At 58.2% G+C, this 25,681-nt stretch overlaps 2 protein-coding genes and 2 long non-coding RNA genes across 11 annotated transcripts in view; 2 read left to right on the top strand and 2 right to left on the bottom strand.

Annotated features, from left to right (window-relative positions):
- Nucleotides 1–4,625, top strand: part of LOC138824833 (transmembrane and coiled-coil domains protein 1) — a 139,240-nt gene extending 134,615 nt beyond the window's left edge. For all 8 annotated transcript variants that reach the window (XM_070019186.1, XM_070019182.1, XM_070019184.1 and 5 more), the window contains one exon: nucleotides 852–4,625. In XM_070019186.1, coding sequence (XP_069875287.1) covers nucleotides 852–1,166 — 315 coding nt within the window. In that variant the 3' untranslated portion in view covers nucleotides 1,167–4,625. The remainder of the gene's footprint in view (nucleotides 1–851) is intronic.
- Nucleotides 4,626–14,074: 9,449 nt separating this feature from the next.
- On the bottom strand, nucleotides 14,075–17,220 carry LOC138824567 (uncharacterized). Its single transcript, XR_011371135.1, has 3 exons — nucleotides 16,503–17,220; nucleotides 16,143–16,189; nucleotides 14,075–15,158 (listed from the first exon to the last, which is right to left on the bottom strand). It is a non-coding gene; the product is annotated as an uncharacterized lncRNA (long non-coding RNA).
- A 96-nt stretch (nucleotides 17,221–17,316) lies between these two features.
- Nucleotides 17,317–18,570, bottom strand: LOC138824568 (uncharacterized). The gene is made up of 3 exons (XR_011371136.1): nucleotides 17,915–18,570; nucleotides 17,561–17,675; nucleotides 17,317–17,449 (listed from the first exon to the last, which is right to left on the bottom strand). It is a non-coding gene; the product is annotated as an uncharacterized lncRNA (long non-coding RNA).
- A 4,521-nt stretch (nucleotides 18,571–23,091) lies between these two features.
- LOC138824831 (plexin-D1) overlaps nucleotides 23,092–25,681 on the top strand; it is a 37,882-nt gene continuing 35,292 nt past the window's right edge. Inside the window, exon 1 of the mRNA XM_070019181.1 lies at nucleotides 23,092–24,444. Coding sequence (XP_069875282.1) covers nucleotides 23,092–24,444 — 1,353 coding nt within the window. The remainder of the gene's footprint in view (nucleotides 24,445–25,681) is intronic.

Here is a 25,681-nt window from a genome sequence, read left to right as displayed (position 1 = left end):
GCCATCTTCAGTCTTAACACTGCCTGGTCTTACCTCACATCCCAGGAGACAGTATCCATTGAAACCAAAGCCAGTAAAACAGCATGAGTGCCAGACCTTGGAAGATGTCTGGGCCTGGCTAGGGAAATAGGTTCTATTAATGATGCAGTGGAATTCTTGTCAACCCATGGTAAAAGTCTTGGCCTTGAGCAGAGAAGCCACTTTTAATGTTGGGTATAGAGTGTGAGCACAGTATCCTCTTTACAGAGATCAGCCTACAGAGGGAGTTTAGCCTTGTTAAAGCTGATCAGGGCCTGGCTCAACTTAGGAAACACCAGGTAGCAGGTGCACAGAGTGCTCACTGCATCACTGTCAGAATGGAAAAGTAGAAGACAATCCAGAAACCCCCAAGCAGGAGCCGACTGAACAGTGTGTGACATGCCCATCCTATCAAATGCTGTCTAGCAGTTAGACAGTGTTGAGGAAAGCATCAAGGGAGACTATCCTAGTTGAAAAACGTGTTCTCAAATTAAAATTTGTCTTTAAAGATATATGTCTCTAAAGATGTATATATGTATTTACACCTTAGATTAATAATGTAAATAACTTGTGCAAGTTGGATTGAAAGTTTATGAAAGAAAAAAAATCACATATTTGATACATGATTTCTAGGCCAAATATATCAGTGTGGCCAGTGGTTCCCATGAGCCAACCACGGAGTGCAGAGGGGAGTAAGTCACTTGAGTAGTGATCTGTGCATCCGACCTTTCATGCTCAAGGCTCTGCCTAGTTCAGATCCTTGACATGGCTCAAGAGGCACCTTGGGGTACTCAGAGCAGAAGCCTAACCATCATCCCCCATTTGGCCCGCAGGAGGCCCTGGAGGCCTGCCAGACTCGCATCTCCAAGATGGAGCTGCAGCAGCAGCAGCAGCAGGTGGTGCAGCTGGAAGGGCTGGAGAATGCCACTGCCCGGAACCTTCTGGGCAAACTCATCAACATCCTCCTGGCTGTCATGGCCGTCCTTCTGGTCTTTGTGTCAACAGTAGCCAACTGCGTGGTTCCCCTCATGAAGACTCGCAACAGGACGTTCAGCACTTTATTCCTTGTGGTTTTCGTTGCCTTTCTCTGGAAGCACTGGGACGCGCTCTTCAGCTATGTGGACAGGTTCTTCTCGCCCCCCAGATGATGGTGCAGAAAGCAGCTCCCACCTCTGGCAGTGTGTGCAGTAAGTTAGACAGCACACCCACTCTGACGCTTTCCACAACAACAAGAGAGTTGAGTGAATCTGTTTACATTTAGAATAATGTTTTTTTTTCTTCAAGAGACGCAATTGCAATAGTATTTTTTAGATTTTATCCAAGAAGTTTTTTGGGCGAAAATCTTGGGTCATTTTTATGTAGCATGATTTTCCTTGGGATGCAAATCTTAAACAGTCCTTTAACATGACCCAATAATCTGGAGCACACTGAAGGGCATTCTTCCCTGGGGCTTGAAGGACTGCACTCAAACCCACTCAGAGGGTGAAAGACCTGACCAGGGCACTCCCTTGACACCTGAGCAGCCCTGTCTGGGCTCTCCACCTCTCCTGGCCCCAGATTAACTCTACTGTGAAGTCCCGCCACATTCCAACACGTGGGTTTCGCGGCTTTCTCACCCAACATGGCCGTTCATGCTATGGCTGGAATGTGACCGTCTGAGCCTGGCTCCTCAGCTCTGCCAGGACATAGAAGGTTCTCTGCGCAGTCCACGGCAGTATGTGAAGTAGCCCTCTACATCCTGAATTTTGAGCAAATCCCCTCGGCCGCACTTTTAAGGTTTTGGTTTTTTGGTGTTTTTTATTTTGTATGTGTGTATAGTTACCAACTTAAAAATAAAAAATCCGAACAGCATACTTGAAGAATGTAATACTCAAACTCTCAGTGCTTCCTTATGGTTTCTAATAGGATTTTTTATTATTGTTGTTATTATTATTGGGTTTTTTTTTGGAAAGGGTTGGGAGGATCTTTTATTTTTCCTTTGAAATAAAGAAGCGATGTTTTTAAATGAGGATGTGTGGATATTTAAACCTGCTGCTCCCTCCTGGACCCTTTGAGTGAGATACTGGAAACGCTGCCGTCTGCTGCCTTTGTTTTGAGATGCAGCTTAAATTCCCTGCCCTGGCTGCTGCTGCTTTCTGTGTCCGCCACCCCTCTACCACCCCTTCATGGGCTTGGCTTGGTTGGAGAGCCAAGGGGTTTGCAGGGAAGAAGGGACAGTGTCTCCACGTACAGCACGGCAGGACTGGTATTTTTGCCCCAAGAAAAATGTCCACCCAGTGACATTGGACTGGGTTTGTCTTTAGGAAACATTGAGACTATCAGAGTCATAAATAAGTTCTTGTGTTTCTTTAATTTATTGTTTAGCATTCCCTAATTACTGAAACCAAAGTGATGTGGAATCTTCAGTCTGCATTTGGCCCCAACACCCTTAATTTCAAAGCTTTATCTGCTGCCTAAGAGAATCCACCGCTCTGATTCTCCTAACTAGCAGAACAGGAAACGTCAGGTTGGAAGGACCCGACCTGTGTTGGGTACAGAGTGTCAGTAGCTTCCTGTCAATCTGGAAGGACTTACCTAACTGCCTGGTGGACTTTGTGTAGAGAGTGTAGAGAGATGAACTAGCTCCCCCAGCCCATCGCACCGTCCTGGTGGAACTTTTTTAGAACTTCCCTCGAGAGCTTGGTTGATGCTTTCGTATGACTTATTGTATTGGGTCACAAGTGCAGTTCCCTGGTGGCCTTGTTCTGTGCAGCCAGGTGGGGCTTAGGGGTCAGGAGCAGTGCCCTGGTCCCCCACACCAGGGCCTTCTGTAGGAACTAGCCTGGCATTGCCCTGTCAGTTGGAAAGGGTGGCTGACTTGACAGCGCTAGCCTCCACTGGCTTTGGCGGCCAGGCCTTCTCCGGGTCCGCATGCTGTCTCCATAACCACTTGGATATTTTAACTCAGGTACCCCAGTCTCCACCCCATCCCCAAATCGTTGCCCTCCACCTCACAGTTATCATCCAGATCAGGGACCATAAGGGGTGATTTTTCTTTAAGAAAAAATAACATTAGAACCAGTTCATGTTCATGCCAAAACAAATTGTCCCCAAGCCTATATACTTAAAACGTTAACTTTGCCTAAAAATATTGCAGTGACTTTAAGCAGGAGTGCCAAAGGACACACGACCTTGTCAGACAGGCAGTTGCTGCTTTTGGTCAGTCCTTCAGTACAGAGAGAGCCTCATGGGGCCGTTGGGAAGGTGCTGTAGTGTGGGCCACTGGTGTTGCTAAGAAGGAAAGAGTCTCCTGCTGCACAGAGGTGACTAAGTTTTGTAGCCACTGGCTATCACTGTGATAGATCAGCTGACGTGACTCCCCTTTGCCTTGAGACAGTTCTATCCAAGAAAGGTTTTCATCTCTGGAAAGCCCCTGGAGCTCCAGCCAAACAGACCCACACTAACGTCCCACCTTTCTCTCTGGAACTGTCTGGAGAAGGGCCTGCAGCCTCGGCCAGGCCCTGCATGGCTTTCTTGTTCTCTTGTCCTTGTCACTCACCAGGCCCAGCACTTTCCTTCATCTAGTGCTCATCATAACATGCTCCAGTTTCCTGCTGCCTTTGAGCTGCTTTGAATTCTGTCTGTTCCAAACCCTTCTATAACCTTGCTCTTGTGGTTTAACAATTGTTCGGAAAGAAACTTGCCCTCAATTTAATTCTCTTTGAAGAAAAAAAAAAAGATTATGTACATTCCCTTTCAAGTGAAGCATTCCTTTATTACTTGTTCATGCTGGTCCTAGCCTGGATGAGTGAGGCTGGCTCTGTGGGCCTGGGTGACTCTGTTCAGGTCGTAGAGTGGCTTTGTTTTACATTGTTCTTGGTATTCGAAGGGCTGCCTGCTCCAATTTCAATTCCTTGGTGTTCTCAATGTGTCCTGGCAAGGAAGGCTTTCCACCCCACTGGCTCCTTAAATATATGCAAAAGTGTATTCAGTTTTATATGTCACCTGCTGGGGTCCTCCTCCCCGTCACAGTTAGGATCAGAACCTGATGCCAAGAGGAACCCTGGGATCAAGCCTTCCTTGCTAGCTGTATCCCAATGAGAATATTTTCTTGTGGTCTTCACTGCATTTGGTTTTGTTTCTGACTTGAGGGACAGTCGGAGGAAATGCTGGATTCCAAACAAGTACCAGTAAGGAGCTTGCCTTGCAGCTTTGGAAAGCATCCAAAACAAAACCAAATGATGCAACAACAAACTCAAATTTTGCACAGGCAAAATCACAGGTTCCCATACCATCACCCTCCATGAAACCTGCGATTTTGAATGTGGCTCTCCAGCATTAACATTGCTGTCTGTGTGTTGTGTATGCTAGGTGACACCCTCAGTAGTGACTGACTACTAGACTGTACGTGTGCTTTATCGAAGTGTGTAAGAGTAAAAACTCACATGCACGAATTGAAAAGTAAAGAAATGACACTTGTGAACGCGTGAACGTTAACACTGTAGTTGATAGATCTTAAGCTGCTAATTGTTGAGAGAGAATTAAATTTATGTTCTGTCTGGTTGCTGCTGACTCTCAGCAGCACTTTTACTGTACATACAAATTGAAATAAAGACCTCAGCTATTAACCTGGTGGCTGGACTCCAGTTTATTTTGCTCTTGGTTTTTGCAGATCCATTCTCCGTGGCCAGGGTAACCAAGACTTCCCATTGGTTTGTGCATTTGAAAAGTGGGTGTGTCTGTGTGTCCATTTCACTACTCTGGTAAAACTGTAACTGACAACTAAGCCCTTGCCACAGCCTTGACAATGATGTCCTTGGACCATTTCAGACCCGTACTTCTATAATTCCTGCAGAATGGCAGGTAATGCCTTTCCCTTAGTAAAGGGGCACTCAGCAGAGCCTTCTGACTGGAAGGTCCCTGAAAATGGGCATAATCACACCTGTTCATCCTTCTAAGACTTTGCTGAAATTGTTATGATGCATAGAAATATGTGAAGCATTTAAAGTCCCGTTCACATGTGAAGAGTTATTACCTATCTATGATTTTGTTAAAGAAGTAGTCATGTCTTTCCTTTGTGCAGCCTGGGGGATGGAACCCAGGGACCTGGACATCCTCTGTACCACAGAGCCACAACCCCAGAAACAGTTTTCTATTACATCTATTACCTGACAAGTTCTGGGGGACCTCTGGAATCTCGAAGGGCTGAGGTTGCCTGTGATAGTATCAAACAGACTCTTGTGACTCAGTTCTTCCCAGCCCAGGATAATGCTTGCATTCCTCACTATTCAGGAGGCTGAGATCTGAGGATCACAGTTAAAAGCCAGCCTGGACAGGAAAGTCTGTGAGACTCATCTCCAATTAACCATCAGAAAACGAAATGGTGCTGTGGCTCAAGTAGTAGAGTGCTAGCCTTGAGCTGAAGAGCTGAGGGACAGCGCCCAGGCCCAGAGTTCAAGCCCCACAACCAACCAAAAAAAAAAAAAAAAGCCAAGAAAACAGTACAAAATAAAAATTCTGAACAAATAGCTCACAGAAAAACCAATGTCTAATAAACATTCCAGAAAATGTTTGGCTTCTATGTAACCTGTACGAAATGAAAAATCACCAATTAGAGACTATTTATCTTCTCCCATTTATGTTGAGGTTTGTTTTTTTTTTTTTTTTCATGTAAAGATAGACATGTAAAGACTTCACACCATTCCTCCAGCCATTACTTTAGGGAGAGGTAAGGGAAGAGTGGTGAGGGACTCTCATGCTTGTCTCCTGTAAAATACTAATCTGTTAAGAGCAAATAAAGTGTGTATGTGTATGTGTGTGACTGGAGACAACCAGGAGCTCACACTTGCTTGGAAAGCACATCGCCACTTGGGCCATGCTTCCAGCTCTTTTTGCTTTAGTTCTTTTTTCAGTCTTAGGCTTTTGACCCAGCCAGCCCTGGACTGTGATTCTCCTACCTCCACCTCCTGCACAGTTGGTATTATAGGCATGCATGCATGCACTGATGATGAATATTTTTACTAAAATCGCAAAGACACAATTTGCTTTAAAACTTACACATCCCTCAATAAAGCTGTCATATTTAGTGAAAAGGAAAAAAGGAGAGCAGCCCCACCCCGAGGGACGCAGGTCCCTATTTTCCCTTTGGCATTAGAATTCTTAAATCTTTGAGTAAGAACACTTCACAGCATGTTTTTCAGGTTTCTAAATGGTTAAGTTGTTCAAGAGACCTTTGTCTTCTTTGTAAGAAGCCAGTTCATTTGTGATAAAGACTACTAAGAGGTACACTAAAACCAGGTATGGTAATTGACACCTGTAATCCCAGCTAGCCTGAGAAAAAAGTTCGTGAGACCCACACCCCTGGCCCTCCACCACGCAAACACCTCAACCCATAGGACACAGTGATTCTGCATTTTGTCTCTCCACTTATGTGGGAGGCTGAGATTGGAAGGATCTTGGCTGCAGGCCAGCCTGGGCAGAAAAGTTCACATCTGTCATCCAGGTAAGTGTAAATAGGGGATCATAGTTCAGGTTAGCTTGGGGGTGGGGAGTGAGACCCTATCTCAGAAATACGCAGGGCTGGAGGCGGAGTTCAAGTAGAACACCGGCTGAGCAAGGATAAAGCCCTGAATTCAAATCCTAGGACTATAAATACAGACAGACGGGCACAATAAGCGTGAATGATAGTAAGCAGTACCTCACAGATAAAGTTATGAGGATTAAATAAAATGCTCTAACATGCAAGAGTAAGTGCTACAGGATGATCGTGATTATTAATACCATTAATAGGCTGAGAATTCCTGAAGACAGCCACCTGTCACTCTCCACTGAATTCAGAATGAATCCTGTCCCCTATTCTCACCCAGAAAAGGCCCAGTTGCCAGGATTTGGGTTTTCCCTGGCCAGCCCTGGCCCAAGGAACCAAAGAAATCAGAGTCAACATCCCAGCCATAGAGAACCAAACCGTAGAAATGGACCCACAAGATGAGAGGAGCAGATTTTCACCTGAAATCTCTCAGCATAGTGTTCTCAGCATTAGAACAGTGCACAGCACACATTAGGTCCACAGTAAAGGGAACCAAGAGCCACTATTTATTGAATCCCCATTCCGTGCCGCGCACAGGACCACCCACTCCACTTCTAATTCTTACAACCGCTCATTTGCATGTTGGAACTGTTTGTGTGTTGCAGAACAAAACTTGGAATTGGTTGTTTGCATCTTGTCCTGTGGACCAGTCGCCTCAGTGGTAAATGGAAAAGACAGTTTTTGGACATGGCTGCATCTGATTCTTAAACATGCTATTTCTGCTGTTTGTTTTCTGAGGTGGAAGGTGTATGTCGGTAGGGAGCTTGCCTAGCTTGTGTGAGGCCCTGAGTGCGATCTACAGCACCACAAAAAAAGAACAGGAAAAAAAAAAGCATCTTTGTGCAACTTTAATAAGGTAAGTCTCCTTTGCTTAAACCTGCATGTCCTGGCTGTAAAGTTGACTTAGTTCTTTAGGATTCCAGTGGGCGTTTCCAGGACCCTCACTCAGCTGACTTACAATAGTGACCTACCAGGACTACAGAACACCACAATGGCTAAGAAGGGATTTGAGGCAAATGTCTGAATAACAAGGAGCTCATGGGTGTTCTGTATGTGTGTGTGTGTGTGTGTGTGTGTGTGTGTGTGTGTGTGTGTGTGTGTGTGTGTGTGTGTGTGTGTGTGTGTGTGTGTGTGTGTGTGTGTGTATTCTCTCACACCTCCAGTCCTGCGCCTTGAACTCAGGGCCTGGGCACTGTCCCTGAGGCATTTTTGTTCAAGGCTAGCACTCCATCACTTGAGTCATGGCTCTAGAGCTTTTTTGGTGTTTAATTGGAGATAAGAGTATCATGGACTTTCCTGACCAGGCTGGCCTTGAACTGTGATCCTCAGATCTCAGCCTCCTGAGTAGGTAGGATGACAGGCGTGCACCTCTGACACCTGTCTTTATGCTTAAAATATAAACATGACCTAAAAGAGAAATAAACACCTTAGGAACATGATGTTGATGCACAGCGCAGTAACTGGAGCATTAAATCGAAGGAAACTGGGCAGATTTCCCTCTCTGCTCTTTGGGAAATCTGTAAGTTTGCATTCAGTTGCTCAGAATTCTTGGAGAGCAAGAATATACCTCAAAAACCAAGCATTCACAAGAAAAATAGAGTGCCTTTCTGGGTTTCCTTTAGTGCCTCCATTAAAGGCTCATGCCTGCAGAGGAGAGCATTTGCAAGCAGCCTAAGGGTTGCATCATGTTCATGAAGAGTCTCTGGGCTGGGAAGGTGACTCTTCCCTAGCATGCCTGAGGCCCTGGGTTCGATTCCTCAGCACCACATACACAGAAAAGGCCAGAAGTGGCGCTGTGGCTCAAGTTGGTAGAGTGCTAGCCTTGAGCAAAAGAAGCTCAGGGACAGTGCCCAGGCCCTCCGTTCAAGCCCAGGACTGGCTATATATATATATATATATATATATATATATATATATATATATATATATATATATATATATATATATATATATATATCATAAACATCTTGGTTTTGCTTTGAGGAGAGCCCAGCCAGGACTGTACTGGCACAACACCGTCACACAGGTTTGTTGATTTTGGTCGGCCGTGGGGCTTGAACTCGGAACTCGGGGCCTGGGCGCTGCCCCTCCTCAGCTCTTCAGCTCAAGGCGAGCGCTCTACCACTGGAGCCCAGGCGCCACTTCCGGTCTTGAGTGGATTATTGGAGAGAGGAGTCTCACGGACCTTCCTGCCCAGGCTGGCCCTGAACCCTGATCCTCATGTCAGCCTCCCGAGCAGCTGGGATGACCGGCGCCCAGTGGCGAGCCGACTCGGAAGCAGCCGACAAGGCTGGCAGTAAACTGAGCTCAGGTCCGAAGGGAGGCTGTGGCGGTGGGGGGCCCCGGGCGCGGGGCAGCTCCAGGCCCAGCCACTGCGGTGCCAGGCCGCCCCACGGCCGAGTCCCGCGCGGCGCGCAGCCCGGGCCGATCCCGGGAGAAGCCCACGGGGCCCCACCGCCCTGGAAGCTGGAGTGGCGTGGGCTGGGAGACAGCAGGAAGGGGACCCTGTTAGTACTATTATTGTTACCATTCATCATCCGACCCCGCCCCACCCCAGCCGGGCGCGGGGCTGACCCGGGAGCCGGCTCGAGCGCCACGCGGAGCTGCGCTCGGACCCGGTCTCTGGCGCCGCCCGGTGGCCGTTTCTGGAAGCGCAGCTCCGGCCGGCGCCCAGCGCGCCTGCAGGTGGCCAGCTCAGGAGAGACTAAAGACGCCGGCCAGGCCCGCAGGGAGAGGCCAGCTGCGCCCCGCCGCGCCCCGTGCAGGGTCCCCGCCACCCCCCCAAGCCTGGCACGGCTCCACGGGGAGCGGAGGACAGTTCTCACCTTGCCAGCAGCGCGCGGAACCAGACACCCCGTGCCCTGCCTACAGAGGGGGTCGGCGCCCTGGGCCCGGCCCGCGGGAGTGGGCCCCGGATGTGAGCGCCCGCTCCCCCGGCGGGCCTTCTGCTGGTCTCTAGTTTGTGACAACGTCTAGCTCTGGGACAGTCGTTCCCGCGTCCCTTGTTCTTTCTTCTTGATCTGAGATGGGACTCGAGCTTGATATCTGGCGCTGGCTTTCACTCATTGGCAGGCGCTGTCCCACCTGAGCCACACCTCCAACCCTGGTCAGTTTTTGTTTTATAGGTCGTGGGGCCTGAACTCTGGGCCTGGACGCTGTCCCTCAGCTCTTCAGCTCAAGGCTAGCGCTCTACCACTTGAGCCACAGCGCCACTTCTGGCTTTTTCTGTTTATGTGGTGCTGAGGAATCGAACCCAGGGCCTCAGGCATGCAAGGCAAGCGCTCTACCACTGAGCCACCTTCCCAGCCACCCCCCCCCCCCACAGGTTTTATGCGCCTGTATTTCCTTTTCATTTGCATCCCAAGTGAGGGCTTTCTAGCTCTCCTAGGTCTGACTTTTTTCTTAAACATGGAAGCTGATTTCCAGAGGGCCAAGTGTCCAGAGGGCCTCCCCGCCCTCCCCCAACCCATTATCTCCCATAATGATGTGTAGGCCGAGTCCTCAGCCCCAAGGCCCACATGGAACCGAGAGGCGAGGCGTGATGCCAGGCGAGCCGGGCCCCGAGCAGCCTTCCTGCACGCAGACCCTCCCCAGCCCCAGGCCCAGTGCGGACACGTCCACGTGGGGGTCCCAGAAGCCTAAGGGGCCCCATCATCCCTGGGCCTGCCTTGCCAGGCCATCCTGCCTGGCACCCAGCCTCCAGCAGACTGGGGGTGTTTGGAACAGCCACTGAGCAGCAGGTGGAGAGCAGGGCGGACACGGCCGAGGGTTCTGGCCCTGCCTTGGGGACCCCGGTGACCCCGACCCTTGAAAGGCAGGGAGGCAGGGCCCGGAGCGGCAGGTCTGGGCTGCACACTGCTGCGTGCCAGCTGCTCTGCCTCGGGACCAGGCCCTGCCCGGTAGTGGCACCGGTGGTTCACTCAGGGGCACTTTGGTGAGGGAGGGGACACGTGAGCAGAGGCCTGGGTCTGGAGGGGGGGAAGTCCTAGGGGAGCAGTCCACCGGGCAGACGTCCAGCCATGAGGAGGAAACCGAGTGCCGCTGAGCAGAAGAAAGCAAAGCCAGCATGGCCCCCGCAAAGCCAGCATGGCCCCTGCAAAGCCAGCTCTCCCCGGCTTGGAGGAGAGGCCATGTCCAGGGGTCCAGGGCGGGGTGGGTTCTGAGCCAGCCATTCCCCATCCAGTAAGCCCCTACTGTGTGCAGCAGCCGTGGGCGGGGGAGGGGGGAGGCCAGGCCCGGGGGTGCGGCCCCGGCCGGCCGCAGAGGAGCCTGACCCCCACTTGGACAAACATCTTGCTGCCATTTCCGCCTCGCCTGCCCGGAGCCCGGCCCGGCCTGAACAAACACTCGGGACCCGCGCTTCCGGCCCGGCTCTGGGAAAAGCCCAGCCGGGCTGCTGAGGTCAAGCTGGAGGGAAGCGGGAGGAGGCGGCCCCGAGGGCCCGGCCTCGCCTGCCAGCTCAGCGCCCTCCATGCAGGCCAGGTTCACGCCAGGGGTCACAAAGCTCCTCGCCATCACCGAGGTGGGGGTGCTTGAGACACCCCAGCGTGGTTGGGGGTTTCCCCCCCCCCTCTGCCGCCCTCGGCCTGCAGAGGGAGCAGAGGCCCAGGGAGTTGTCTAACCTGGGGCTGGGAAACTGGCTTGAAGCTGGAGGGGTGGGTCGCAGTGCCCCAGGGCTGCACCCCTGTCCTGTCCACATCATCGGAGACCCCTTTGGGCCAGGGTCTTCATGGGGAACCAGACCAGGGTGGAGTAGGGATGGGAATGGACAGGAGGCGGTGGTACGGGGAGGCTCAGGGCAGTGCCTGTGTGGCCCAGCAAGGTGGCAGGGTCCCGGGTGCGCCCCTGGGTGCCACTGCCTCCTGCTCGTGGCCTGGCGTGCACCCCTGCACCCGGCTGGGCCGGCAGCCACGGGGCCTCCTCCGTGAAATCGCTGCCAGAGAAAATCTCCGCAGCTGGAGTTTGATTTTGTGTTTGTTTTTCAGGCAGGATCTGGGAGTGGAGACAATGGGATTCGTGTTATTTTTTTTTCTCCTTGGGAGCTGGATTCCCACCTCGGCTTCCTTCCGGTCTGCAAGGAGCGGAGGATGGAGTGGGATGGGGTGAGGGGGACCGGAGGCTGCAGGCTGCGCCCTGTCCTGTGGCCGATCTGAGACGCCCATCGCCTCCTCCGGGAAGCCCCCCCTCGCGGACCCCACGCGGGTCTGTCCCCTGCATGAGACCGAAGGAGGCCCCAGCCGAGAGCGTGGAAGGGGCCCAGGGTCCTGAGTGCAGGGGTCACGCGAGGGCGGGGGGCACAGGCGGGGGGCAGAGTGGGGCTGTGGAGCCTGGGCAGTGGCTCATGTCTGTGAGTCCAGTTCCTTCCCAACAGGGGCTGAGGGCACCATGTGGCTGATCTGAGTCGAGGTCAGGGCCCCTCGCAGCAAGGGCAGCAGTTGGGGTGAGGGGACGGCGGCGGCGTGGGCTCTTGTTTGGGAGGACACAGCCCGGAGGCCAGAACAGGGCCAACAGCGTAAATCCTATCCGGCCTCTCGGTCACTCCACAGTGCAAAAACAGCGCGGCCTGGGCCCTGTCCGCACGCTTGCGCGCACGGGCGGTGAATCCCCGCAGAGCCCCAGCCCCTGTGAACTCCAGCCGTGGCTGCGGTCCCTGCGGTCCTCACGCCCACCCCTCCCCTGGTGCCTGGCCAGCCTCTGGTGGGCAGCGGAGGGCCAGGACTCTGGCCAGGCCTCCCCAGCCCGAGCCCCAGCAGTGGCCTTGAGGTCCATGCCGAGAGGGGCCGTTGAAGCAGAGGAGGCTCCCCGAGAGTGCGGCCTGGCTCTGGGCACCAAGACCAATGTCTGACCATCCTTAAGCCTGGTACTTTGTGGACCTGTCTTTACTCCGGGGAGCCCCTCCCAGCAACCGGAGGGGGGGGAAGCTGAGGCACGGAGCAAGCTGTTCACAAACTGGGACGCTGCAGATCAGGGGCACCACCGCTGCCGCTTCTCGAGGTACCTCCAGCCCTGGAAGCTGTGCCGCTGGCCTGGGACAGCCTAGACCCTAGGCAGGAGCTGCTCCGGGCACCAGGCGCCGGCCACAGGCTCTGGGTGCCCCCCCGTCTGCCCCAGCCATCATGGCTGTTAATTTGGCCTCTGATCCCCATAAAAATTCTGCTTTCCCCACACATTTGTTTATTTTTATTTATTTATTGCCAGCCTTGAACTCTAGGCCTGAGCACTGTCCCTGAACAACTCCTTTTGTTCAAGGCTAACACTCTACCACTTGAGCCAAAGCACCACTTCCGGACTTGTTCTGTGATTAATTGGAGGTAAGAGTCTTACACACTTTCCTGCACACACTGGCTTTGATTTTTTGTTTGTTTGTTGCCGGTCATGGGGCCTGAACTCTGGGTCTGGGCGCTGTCCCTCAGCTCTTCAGCTCAAGGCTAGTGCTCTACCACTAGAGCCACAGTGCCACTTCTGGCTTTTTCTGTTTATGTGGTCCTGAGGAATCGAACCCAGGGCCTCATGCTTGCAAGGCATGCACTCTACCGCTGAGCTACCTTCCCAGCCCTCACACTGGCTTTGAACTTCAATCATCAGATCTCAGCCTCCTGAGTAGCTACGATTATAGGTGTGGGCTACCAGTACCTGGCTATTTATTCATTTTAGTTTGAATGAAGAGCCTCGCTGAGCTTACTTGGTTTACTCCTAACTGGTGCTCTACCCCTTGAGCCATACCTCCAGCTTGGCTTTTTGCTGGTTATTTTGGAGATGGGGAGAGTCTCTCAGACTTTTCTGCCAGGACTGATTTTGAACCTCAATCCTCAGATCTCAGCCACCCGAGCACCGAGGCTGACAGATATGAGCGCTAGTGTCTGGCTCCAAATTTATTTTTAATACACAAAATACATATTCTTTAAGAAAAACAGAAAACTCAGAGCCAAGTGCCAAACTCCATCAAGGGTCAGGACGCAGGTGCACGTCTGAGGCTTTGCCTGCTCTTCTGCTGTGCCCCTCGCGCAGGGTAAGCAAGCCTCGTGGGGGGAGGGAGGCTGGAGGAACCGGGGTGTGGGTGACACCAGTGAGCAAGCTGTAAGGCAGGACGCCCCCCTCCCCCCGCCAAGCCAGCCGCGAGGCCCAGGCTCTGACGCCCCAAGAAAGGAGTCCCTTGGCCCCAGAGACCACTCTGGAGTCCCTGGTCCAGAGAGCTCCCTAAGGGGCCCTGCAGTGGAAAACCCTTGGCCTTGACCCCAGTGTCTTGGCCCGGGCCTGGCCAGCCTCGGCGTGAAGGTGGGGAAATTGAGGCCCAGCAAGGAGGTGCTTGACTGGCTGTTTCCTGGCAGAGTGCGTGGAGGGCAGCCCCCGTCCTGCGCCCGGCCCTGGCCAGCCCCTCTCCTCTCAGAGGGGAGGCCGGCCCGGAGCCCTCCTGTGCCTGCCGAGACGTGGAGGCCAGGCAGAGCCTCGCGGTCACAGTGCGCTCAGCTGCCCATCCCGGCTGCTCCCTGGCCTTCTGTGCCAGGGCCCGTGCGCCTCTCTGCTCGGGTGGGGGTAAGTCGGTGACAGCAGGCCCGGCTGTGGTCACCGTCAGCAGGGCTGGGGTTTGAGCTGGGGCGGCCTCCTCCCAGTCACAGATAGCAGGTGTGGATGGACAATGGGCTGGGTGGGGCGTCCGCGCTGACCTCACCGGCGGGGGGGCTCCGCTGCCTGCTGTGCTGAGGAGGGGGTCTCCCCTCCCATCCTCTTCCTCCAGCCTCCTGCCAGGAAGGAGGCTGGCGCTTCCGTCCAGGCGCATCGGTTGCACCTCGGGTGCCGCATCCTGCAGGCTCCTCAGGCTGACTCACTTCCTGTTTCCGGGAGCTGGAAATAGCTGCTTCCCTGGTCAGGTCCCGGGCTCCATCGGGGGGGGGGGGGGGGGAGGGAGGAAGGGGGGAAGGACGCAAGTCTGGGTCCCACCAGAGGACGCAGATACCACGAACACCCCAGGCCTGGGATCAGAATCACAACACGCCAGCCTGTTTACAAGGGACATGGGATGGAGGGGGGGGGCTGGCCCTGCTGGGGTCCCCCCCAGAAACAGGACCAAGAAGAGGACCTGCCATGGTGCTGTGGCAAGGGTTGAATAGGCCTCCAGCTACCTGCGGAGAGCACTGGGCATGGAGCAGCGGGGCAGGGGCTCCCCAGGACCGTCCACCGGGTGGAGGGCAGCGAACCAGAAAGGGCCGGGTGGAACCAAGGCTGGGGACCCTGGCATGGCTGGAGTGGCAGGGTCAGCCACATGGCCATGGGCAAGGGAGCAAGGCCCCGCTTCACCCCAAAAGCTTCCACTGGATTTGACATTGGAGATAAACAACAGAACACGTTTGTGTTCAAGACCCCAGTGTCTTGGCCCGGGCCTGGACTGCCCAGGACCTCAGGAAAAGGGAGGAAGGGCAGAGCGCAGGGGTGCGGGCGGGCGGGGCTCACGCAGAGGCAGTAGTCTTGCAGTCAGGGGCTGACGGGCGGGGTGTTGCAAGGTGAACTTTGTATGAGTGGCCTGAAGGGATGGGGTGTCTGGCGGCTGGATGGGCGCTGACCTGGGCCGCCTGGCAGGCTGTGGGGAGAGCTCAGCCTGGGTTTGGGATCCCGAAGTTTGAGCTTCTGGCCCGGCCCCTGACACCCTTTCTTATTCATGCCCAGGGGCACAGCCAGGATGCCGGGCGGGACCGCCAACATGGGTTAGAAGCGCTCTTGGAAGTGTGGCGGAGTGGCGCGAGTTCTGGGAGTTCAAGGACAGCCCCGGCTACCTGGTCTCAAGAACTCAAAACCAAAACATGGTCAAAGCTGGCACTGGTGGCTCACGCCTGCCATCCTAGCTAATCAGGAGGCTGAGATCTGAGGACTGTGGTTAAAGCCAGCCCAGGCAGGAAACTCCATGAGACTCTTATCGCCAATGAACCACCAGAAAACAAAGTGGAACTGTGGCTCAAAGTGATGGAGCACTAACCTTGAGCACACAGGTCCTGAGTTCAAGCCCCACAACTGACCCCAAAACAAAGCAAAACAAAAACATGGTCTTGAATTCAGGGCATGGATGCTGTCCCTTAGCTTTTTCCACTCGAGGATCATGCTCTACCACTTGAGCCACGTCTCCACTTCTTTTTTGGTGATGAATCGAAGATAAGAATCTCATGAGTTTTCCTACCTGGACTGGCTCGGAACCGTGCTCCTTAGATCTCAGCCTCCTGAGCAGCTAGCGTTGTAGATGAGCCCCTGGTGCCCTCTGGCCTGGCTTTCTTGTGTCCTCGGCCTCTACCCTGGCCTGGCCTGCCTGTCAGCTGCACATACAGCTGTCTCTTCTGTCTTCATGGCTGTATCCCCCCCCAATGCCCTCCACCCCTCCGCCCTGCCCCGCACGTGCTGCCTGGCACACAGCAGGTGCCCGGTACATCACGCGGAGAATGCACAGTGAAGGGGGCACTGGCTGGTCTGCCGACAGAGTTGGTGGGCTGCCCCGCCTGTTAGCCTGGGCTCCATCACTTCCGCTCACCCCGAGGCTGGGCAGGCAGCCCTGGGGTGGACAGGTCACACGACTCACCTGGAGAATGCCGCTGATCAGATCTCACCAGCCTGCGTCTGAGGTCACTGAGGAGCAAATAGTGACCTGTGCCAAGTGTGTGTGGGAGCCAGCCCCCCCCTCCCCTGCTCCCCAGCCTCCAGCTGCGGCCTCCCTCCCACATGGAGGCCTTGGCCCTATAACGGGGGCTGCCCCTCCCCCAGCACCCCCACTGTGCAGATGGAGAAATGGGGCCCACAGAGATGAAGGATCTGTCCACGTTCCCTGGGGGGAACTGTCACCACTGGACCTAAAGCCTACACCCTGTGACACATGCTACCTGGAGACCCCAGGTGGGAGGGGCTGTGAGCTGGGATAGGGGACTGTCCCACGTGCTGTCACCTGCGGCTATGAATGAGCCGGGATGGGGGGGGCTGCCATGGTGTCTCCAACATTCCATCCTGGTACCCGGGCCTCTCTGAGAATCTGTATGTTAGAAACAATCTTTTCCCAGGCCCTTTCCAGAGGGTTGGGTGGGCAGGTGGAGGCCAGAGACTAGGTGGGGGCTGCCTCTGCCCTAGAGGCCCAGAGACGGAGGGAGGACAGTTATTTGTTCCTCTCTTACTCCCTTGTCCTGTGAGTCTGCTTTGAACCAGCCCCTCCCCTCCCCAGGTGACTCTGCTCTTAAGCCGGCCCCTGGTTGGCCCAGGAGCACGAGCAGCCTGATGGTCATGGTGGTCACCTGGGGTGAGCCTGGGTGGTGGTTGGTCTGCAGAAGTGGCAGGAGGCGGGGCTAGTGGGCCCTGGCGACCCCACCCCCCTCCCGGACCCCTGCCGGGGAATTCTGCGCCAGGACTGAGGGGAAGTCAGAGGGGAAGTCCAGGCCTGGGATGTGGCTCCTCTGGAGACGCAGCTGAGGTCAGCAGAGCTGCTCCCCGTGAGGATGGATGCTGTCACCCGAAAGTCCCGAAGAGCCACTTCCCAGTTGCTGGGCCGGCAGGGTGGGAAAGCTGTGGAGGGGCTGGAGGACCTGGGGGAAGGTGCGGTCAGGCCAGTCAAGCCAAGGCTAGAGACTGGACCGTCCAAGGCCAAAGCAGAGGTCAGGCTGTTGAAGACCCCTAAAACGCATGACAGAGGCAGACACTGGCCACCAGCAGCCCACAGGCCCCTCCCACCCCAACCCCACCCCACCGCCCAGCCACGCCCTCTCCCCCCAGCCCCGGACATCACGGCTTCTGGAAAGTCTCTCCACCTTCCTAACTCCTCTGCATTCTTCACTTCTCAGTTCAGGGGTTCTGAGGGAGACAGGCTCACATCCCTGGTGAGAATGTTCCAGACCCAGACCTGCTCTGGATGAGAGGCCTCTGGTGAGGAAGGACTGGTGTCCACCTGCCCCAGGACTGTGGAAGGCAGGCGGGATACTGATCGTGGGAAAAGGGGCGCTCTGCAGTGCCACTCACACAGAATGGGGGCGGCCAGGCCGCCTTACTGGCTCTCCGAGTTTCCTGTGACTGCTGCGACCAGCCGGCGCCTGTGGCTCACACCCATCATCCCAGCTACTCAGAAGGCTGAGACCTGAGGATCACGGTTCAAAGCCAGCCCAGGCAGGAAAGTCCTCTCTCAAGACTCTTCTATTAACCACCAAAAAGCCAGAAGAGCAGCAGTGGCTCAAGTGGTAAAGCTCAGGCATAGCACCCAGGCCCTGAGTTCAAGCCCCAGGCCTGGTACAACACAGAGAACAAATAAACAAACAAAAAGACCATCCTGTGTGGAGCAGGCATGTCCGGAGTCCACCCACCCCAACTTTCACTCACCTGCGTCCTGTCCTGTCTTCTGTAGTCCCAAGGAAGGCTGTCCCGGGTGCTTAGCAGCCCAAAGTGGGTGCCAGAAAACCATCTCAGAATAAGGGGCTTGAAGGAGGCCAGCCCCCTTTCTAAGGGGACATTTGGGCTGAGTCCTGAGGGAGGTAGACAAGTTCTCCCAAGAAAACAAGAGGAACTATCTTTTCTGGAATAGATCCTCGTAGGGGTTCAGAAAAACCGTCGTGCTGAAAGACCGCACCCCTGCCCACGCCGGTCTCTCCTCCACCGCTGTGTGTGACTGAACAAGAGCACCCAGCCAGCTATGGTTGGCTCTGGTGCTCACACACAGCAGGTGTCCGTCCCGGTTGGCAGCTCACCCTTTGCACACCCAGGACATGGAGGGGAACTTGTGGTCCAAGTGACGAGTGGAGACAGCTGGGGGGGAGGGGCCTGGGGGAGAGCAGGCTCACCTGCCAGGGCGGGGCAGCCCTGGTGCTTGGGCAGATCCCCCCTCCCCCTCCATACACAGGTGATGCCCCAGTGCATCCAAGATGAGAGACGAGTTCTCCAAAGCTACCTAGGACACAAAGAGGGCCAGGACTCACACTCACTTCATAAGTGTGGAAAGTGAGCAGACCCAGGGAGGTGCAAGCCCCCCCCCCACAACACACAGAGGTCACGCAGAAATGAAGCCTAGAACTGGGATCTGAGCTCAGGCCTTGGGTTGTTGGGATGAGCACCCTAGGAACGGAATCACCAGGTCTGGGAACCCCAGCCCTTTAGGGAGCAGCCGCACACATGAACACATGTACCACACACACACACACACACACACACACACACACACACACACACACTGGAAGGAGAGTTCGGGGCTCCGCCCACCGCCTCCTCGGCCTGTGTCCCCAGGGCACAGCTACTGCCCTGTCCTCTGGTGTCCAGCCAGCCCCCACTGGGACCGGGGCCCAGCGCCGGCATGGTCGGGACGCCCGTGCGCGGTAGGCGCTCAGGGCATCTCTGCCGGCCACGGGCTCTGTGCTGCGGCCCCGGGCAGCACCCGTCCGCTCAGCCTCAGAAGCCCTCACTCTCCCTGGCAGCAGCCTGGGACTGTGGGTGGGGGCGCCGGGGGCAGCCGGCCCCTCGCCGGCCCTGGACAGAGGCCTCAGTGTGAGCCGCCCAAGGCCCTTCGCAGGCCCAGACCCATGACTGGCCGTCTGAGAATGCTGCCCATTATCCACCACACAGAGCACAAAGGGGCCACGCGGGGCCCCCCGCAGGCCAGGCGCCCGCGCCCGCGCCCAGTGCACGCAGGCCCTCACGTCCCCTGACGGCAGCCGAGGTCAAGGACGTGCCCCAAGTCGGGGGAGGGCACGGCTCTTGGGCAGGAATGAGAACCATTTCCTCCGGCCCCCGCGGGGACAAAGAGGAGATGGGGCAGCAGGCGGCTCCTCCAGAGCCAGGCCCCGGTGGAAATGGCCGGGGCTGCGTCCACAGGGGTGGGAGAGGCCAGTGTGCTCTCTGCAGCAGCGGCTGCCCCTCACACATTAGTGACATGGCCCGGGCTGTGCCTCCCAGTGGCTCTTCTGTCTCTCCTGGCCCATGCCAGTGGGCACGCTGCAGTGGCTGCATATCTAGCATCAGGAAGCAAGGAGCACAAGGATATGGGCAGGGTTCACGTGGTGCCATCTTTGTGCTGTGTGTCCTAGGACATGCCTCTAGGCCTCTCTGAGCACTCAAGCTCATCCAAGCCACTCCTGGCCATCTGACTCGGGGTCCCAGGGGCACTTCTCAAGGGCAGCTGCTCTGGGGACGGCAGTCACAATCAGGGTCCCCGAGGCCTCCGGGAGGCACAGTGACCCGTCCAAGGGACCAGGCGGCTCCTCTCCGGGTTCCAGGCAGAGGGGTCCCGGTCTTAGAGCCGACAAGCCAGCAGACCCCCAGTGGGATCTGTGTCTGCTTCCTCCCCGCTTTCCACAGGGCGGCCTCAGACGCCATGCCGCCCAGCTCACCGGGCGACTCGGGGCAGAGCTGGGCCTGGGGTGTGGGGGTCTCAACCCCAAGTCAGAAGGCAGAGGGACACAAGCGGCCAAGAGCCGGGTTGGAAGGGGGGGTGTGTGTGCTGTGCAGCAGCAGGCAAGCTGTGGGACCTCTCTGATCCTGGGTCCCTGTCTGTGACACAAGGCTGACAGTTCCAGGAGGGCACGGCTGAGATGCCCAGCTATGTCCTTGGTGCCGTGTAGGCCCTGGCTGGCTTCCTGCAGGGCGAAGGCTCTCCCGAAGCCAAGGGCTCAGGACAGGGGCCCCTCTTCCCAGTGGAGCCCTGGCCCCACTGTTATTTTTTCCAATTGAAGAAAAAAAAACACTTCCTCCTTCCCTCTTCCTCCTCCTCCTCCCCCTTCAGCTCTGCCCAGTAGCAGAGGCAGCGCAGAGCAGGCAGGAATGGGGGAGGGGGTGCTCATCCCTATCAGCAGAGGGACTGGGGCTTTTCCCAAGGTTTCCAGAGCTTCAGGCATCTTTGTACCACCTGTGTTATGACCTACTTCGTATTTTTAACTCACTTGTTAAAGACTTCCACAAATGCACTTATGGGGAAGTTTGACATCATTATTTTCACAGAAGCCAGCGCCCAAACTAGAAAGACATGGCAAACATAAAGGCCCAGCTCTTGAGAAAGCTGATGTCACGCTAGCCCTGAGCTCGAGACCTTCTTTCTATTAAAAAGGGACAATGACAAATGTTACGAAGTCATTAAAGACATGTTAGCCCCAGACCGAGCCTTCTGATCTAATCAGGACCGTGAGCCAGGGCCTGAGTCACAATGAGATTTCTACCCGGCCACAGTCAGTAGGGCTGGGGCATCTGCCCAGACAATTCAGACTTAGCCAGCGCAGGACCAGAGTACCACCCACCTCCCCACAGCCCCTCTCAAATCTTTTCTGGGGAGACACCCAGGACATCATAGTGAGGTGGAGACGTAGAAGCACATTCCCACCTTCCTCCAGCCAGCGCTGCTGCTAGGGCTCACCCTGACCCGAGTGTTCCCAGGTCTGGGTTTGAATCCTCACCTTGCTGCCTCATTTTGCCATTCTGTGAAATGGGCACCATAATGCCTGCCTTGTCAGCTGGCTGCAAGAATAGAGCTGGAAGCTGGGTGCCAGTGGCTCATGCCTCTAATCCTAGCTACTCAGGAGGCTGAGATTTGAGGATCGTGGTTCAAAGCCAGCCTGCGCAGGAAAGTCTGTGAGCCTCTTCTCCAATTAACCACCAAGAAAATGGAAGTGGCGCTGTGGCTCAAGTGGTAGAGCGCTCGCCTTGAGCTGAAGAGCTGAGGGACAGTGCCCAGACCTAGAGCTCAAGCCCCACAACTGACAATAAACACATAAATAAAATAATAATAATAGTGCTGGGTCCAAGCCTCAGCTCTGCACGCCTGTCTGCTGCTGAGACGCGGGGCCCTGACCGTTGGTTCCCTGGCTTTCCTCCTCCCGCTCCTCGTTTCTCAATCCCACAGTGGAGAGAAAGCTGAGTTGGCCAAGGACCTTGGGTTAACCGGCCAAGAATCACAGCCTTCCAGGAGTAAAGGTGTTATTACGATCCTCATTTTCCAGCAAGAAAACAGGCTCAAGGGCAAGTACCTTGCCCAAGGCCATCCAGCACTCTTTACCTCCAGTCTGTCAGAGGATGTTTAGCCTGATGTCTAATGGCACCCCAAATGGCTGCGGGTCAGTGGGTTACAGTCACTTAGGAAGCGTGCGTGCCCACAGTGTCCAGAACAATCCATGCTTGCTGGTCTCAGCAGCATTCTCCTCAAGGCTCAGTGGGGGGAGCTGCAGGATGCGGCAAGAGGAGCGAGGCAGGAAGGAAGCAAGGAGGGGAGAGCCGGGTGGGGACCGGGAGGAGAGATAGGGACCCAGAGATAGAGACCGAGTGGACCGGGGAGGGGAAGAGAACCTGAGGCCCGGAGGAGGGGCAAGAGCAGAGGGGACAGAGCTGGGGCTGGAGGCGGAGGCGGGCGGGTGGAGGGGGACGAGGTGCCCAGGGCTCTGCCTATGGCCTTCATGGGGGTACAGCGCGGCCCTCCCATCCAGAGGAAGGGGCCCCCTGACTAGGCCTGGGCAGGGGGGCCCTGCCCGGCCATCACAGCCATCAAATCCCTGACAAGACCCAGGCCTGGAGGGGCCACAGGGAGGTGGGCAGCAGCAGGAAGGTGGGGGTGTTCAGGAAGTGGGGTGGCTGTCGGTCCAGCCTTTCCTGCCGGCCCCAACCCCGTGGCTGCTGAGCAACCCCGGCCCTTCCTTTCTTTCCCCAGCTCACCATGGGGCCCCTAACCGCCCCCCAGGTGGCAGACGGTGATCTGATGAGGCCCCGCGGTGAGAGGCCAGAGCCGGACTGGGCTTCGGACACCGGCCGCCCCTCCCGCCCGGAGCCCAGCCTCACCCCCGCCGGTCTCCCCGTCTGACCCCGAGGGTGGGCGCGTGTGGGGGGCACCTCCTTGGCCGGCCGTGCCGGGGTGCCGGGCTCCGCGCTCCCCGCCAGCCCGGGCCCCAGGGCCCGCGCGCTCCTCCGGGGCCTCGGCCGCCCGGCCGCAGTGGGCCCGGGGCTGGCCCGCTCGCCGAGCCGCGAGGCCTGCAAACTCCGCTCGGGGCCGGGGCTGGGGGTCACCGGGGGCCGGAGGGAGGGCGCGCCGGGGGGACGGGGAGGGAAGGGGGCGGCGCGGGGCGGGGCTGCGGGCGCAGCCGGCGTCGGGGAGTGAGGCAGGGGGACGGGGAGCGGCAGCGGCCGCACGCACGCACGCTCGGACGGACGGACGGACGGGCGGGCGGGCGGGCGGGCGCGCAGAGGAAGGCGAGCGGGCCGGAGACCGGGAGGAGGAAGCGGGAGAGCGCGGCCGCCGCGGGGCCCGGGGGACGACGTCCGACCGCGGGCGCGGGCGCGGGCCGGAGGGGGCGTGGCCTCGGGAGGCGTGGCCTCGGGAGGCGTGGCCGCCGCGGAGCCGCCCCCGCCCCGCCCCCGGGCTGCGCCGTGCGGCTGAGCCGGGCCGGGGCGCCCGGGCCGGGGGCGGCTGGCGCGGGCAGGAAGCGCCTCGCGGCCCGGGCCCGCCCCCCGCCTCTCGCCGCCTCCGGGCTCCCGGCTCCCGGCCGCGCCGCGCCCCATGCACTCGCCGCGCCGCGCAGCCCGCGCTCGCCGGCATGGCTCGTCGCGCCGCGGGCGGCGCAGCGCTTAGCGCCCGGGCCGCCGCGCCCGCGCCGCCGCCGCCCTCCGCGGGCCCGAGGGGCGCCCCGCCGCGCCCGCCGCTGCCGCTGCCGCTGCTGCTGCTGCTGCCGCCGCTGCTGCTGCCGCCCGGCGCGGCGCGGGCCGGCGCCCTGGAGATCCAGCGCCGCTTCTCCTCGCCCACGCCCACCAACAACTTCGTCCTGGACGGCGCGGCCGGCACCGTGTACCTGGCGGCCGTCAACCGCCTGTACCAGCTGTCGGGCGCCAACCTGAGCCTGGAGGCCGAGGCGGCCGTGGGCCCGGTGGCCGACAACCCGCTGTGCCACGCCCCGCAGCTCCCGCAGTCGTCGTGCGGGCACCCGCGGCGCCTGACCGACAACTACAACAAGATCCTGCAGCTGGACGCGGGGCAGGGCCTGGTGGTGGCGTGCGGCACCATCTTCCAGGGCTTCTGCCAGCTGCGGCGCCGGGGCAACATCTCGGCGCTGGCCGTGCACTTCCCGCCCGCCGCGCCGCCCGCCGCGCCCGTCAGCGTCTTCCCCAGCATGCTCAACGTGGCCGCCAACCACCCCAACGCGTCCACCGTGGGGCTGCTGCTGCCGCCCGCCGCCGGCGCCGCGGGCAGCCGCCTGCTGGTGGGCGCCACGTTCACGGGCTTCGGCAGCGCCTTCTTCCCGCGCAACCACAGCCTGGAGGACCACCGCTTCGAGAACACGCCCGAGATCTCCATCCGCTCGCTGGACGCCGCCGGCGACCCGGCCAAGCTCTTCACCTACGACCTCAACCCGTCCGACGACAACATCTTCAAGATCAAGCAGGGCGCCAAGGAGCAGCACAAGCTGGGCTTCGTGCGCGCCTTCCTGCACCCGCCGGCCGCCGCGCCGCCCTACGCCTACCTGGCGCTCAACAGCGAGGCGCGCGCGGGCGACAAGGACGGCCAGGCCCGCAGCCTGCTGGCCCGCATCTGCCTGCCCCGCGCCGCCGACGGCGACCCCGAGAAGCTCACCGAGTCCTACGTGCAGCTGGGCCTGCAGTGCGCGGGCGGCGCGGGCCGCACCGACCTCTACAGCCGCCTGGTCTCCGTCTTCCCCGAGCGCGAGCTGCTCTTCGCCGTCTTCGAGCGCAGCCCGGGCGGCCCCGCGCCCCGCGCCGCCGCCGCCGCCGCCGCCCCGGCCGCGCTCTGCGCCTTCCGCTTCGCCGACGTGCACGCCGCCATCCGCGCCGCGCGCACCTCCTGCTTCGTGGCGCCCGCGCCCGACGTGGTGGCCGTGCTGGACAGCGTGGTGCAGGGCAGCGGCCCGACCTGCGAGCCCAAGCCCAACATCCAGGTACGGCGCGGGGCGGCGCGGGGCGGGCAGCCGGCCCCCACCGGCCGCCCCGTGTGCGCGCCCGGGACCCGCCTCGAGGACCCAGGCCCGTGGGGCGGGACGCGGGTGTCCACCGTGGGGGGGTCCCGGGGCGCCTGCCCACGTCCCCCAGGAGGGGCCGGGCTGCCCCGCGGTAGCCGGTGCTTCCGAAAGAGATCCCATGACGCAGCCCGGTGTGCAGGGGGAGGTGGGGAGGGGGAGGGGCACAGGTGAGTGCCGCGCTCAGAGCAAGGTGTGCCCACCGAAGGAGTGTGCTCAGCCCCCAGCCTCCTGGTTACCATTGCATGCCGGCAGGTGTGTGTGCACTGGTGGGGCAGGCTGTCCGAATCACAGGTGTGCACCAGGGCCATTGGTGACATCCGCTGAGTGGCCACACCGCGGGCGCCGCTGGGCGGGCCTTGTGTTTGGCAAGTGACCCTGGTACTGGGGGACCAGTGGGCTTCTCCAGCGGTCAAGTGGTTGGCAAGCCAGTCCAAGGCCAAGTTTCTTCACTCAGCAAATCCTGAGCACTTAGCAGTGTAGTTAACACCAACGTGCGAGTACCTGCCGTGTGTGCCCTCTTACACTCGCCCGTGGAACAGATAACCAGACGCAGAGAGGTTAATACACTTGCTCAGGCCACACAGCTGGGACCAGGTGGAGGGTGGAGTTGAAGGCAGACTGGCCTCCGTCCCTGTGTGATACTGTGTGAGGCTTCGCTGTCTTCCGGACAGCTCTGTGGTTGGGAGCTCTGGCGGGTCCAGGCAGCCAGGGTGGGCAGAGGCCGGGCCTGGGGTGGGGTGGGGGGTGTGCACCAGTTGCTGATGTCTTGAGGCTGGGTTGGCGGGGTCGGAGCCCAGCTCTGTGTGGGGCTTGAGGGAGAGAGGGGCTTGTGCGCCACGAGAGGTCACTACTCCCAGCATCCTTGAGTCACGAGGCCCCAAAATGACTCCTGGCATTGCAAAATGCTGAGCCCGGCCTTGTGGTAACGGCGAGTCCCCAGGGCCCGGCCTCGGTCCCTCTCCTGGAGGCCTGGCATGCCTTCTTCCCAGAGGGCTGCCGTCTGCGGTGCGCTCCCCTGTCAGCCGCCATCTGTCTCAGCCCCTGACGTGAAAGGCCAGGGCGGGTGAGGCGCAGCGGGGTCCCAGCTCCATCCCGGGGCCGGCCCTGCTCCGCAGGGGCCGCTGGCCCCACGCGGCGGTGTGGCCCTGGGGCTGGA

The sequence above is a fragment of the Dipodomys merriami genome, unplaced genomic scaffold (genome assembly GCF_024711535.1).
Source record: "Dipodomys merriami isolate MVZ:Mamm:240054 unplaced genomic scaffold, mDipMer1.0.p SCAF_13, whole genome shotgun sequence".
NCBI lineage: Eukaryota > Metazoa > Chordata > Mammalia > Rodentia > Heteromyidae > Dipodomys > Dipodomys merriami.
This window is presented reverse-complemented; position numbering and strand designations above follow the sequence as displayed.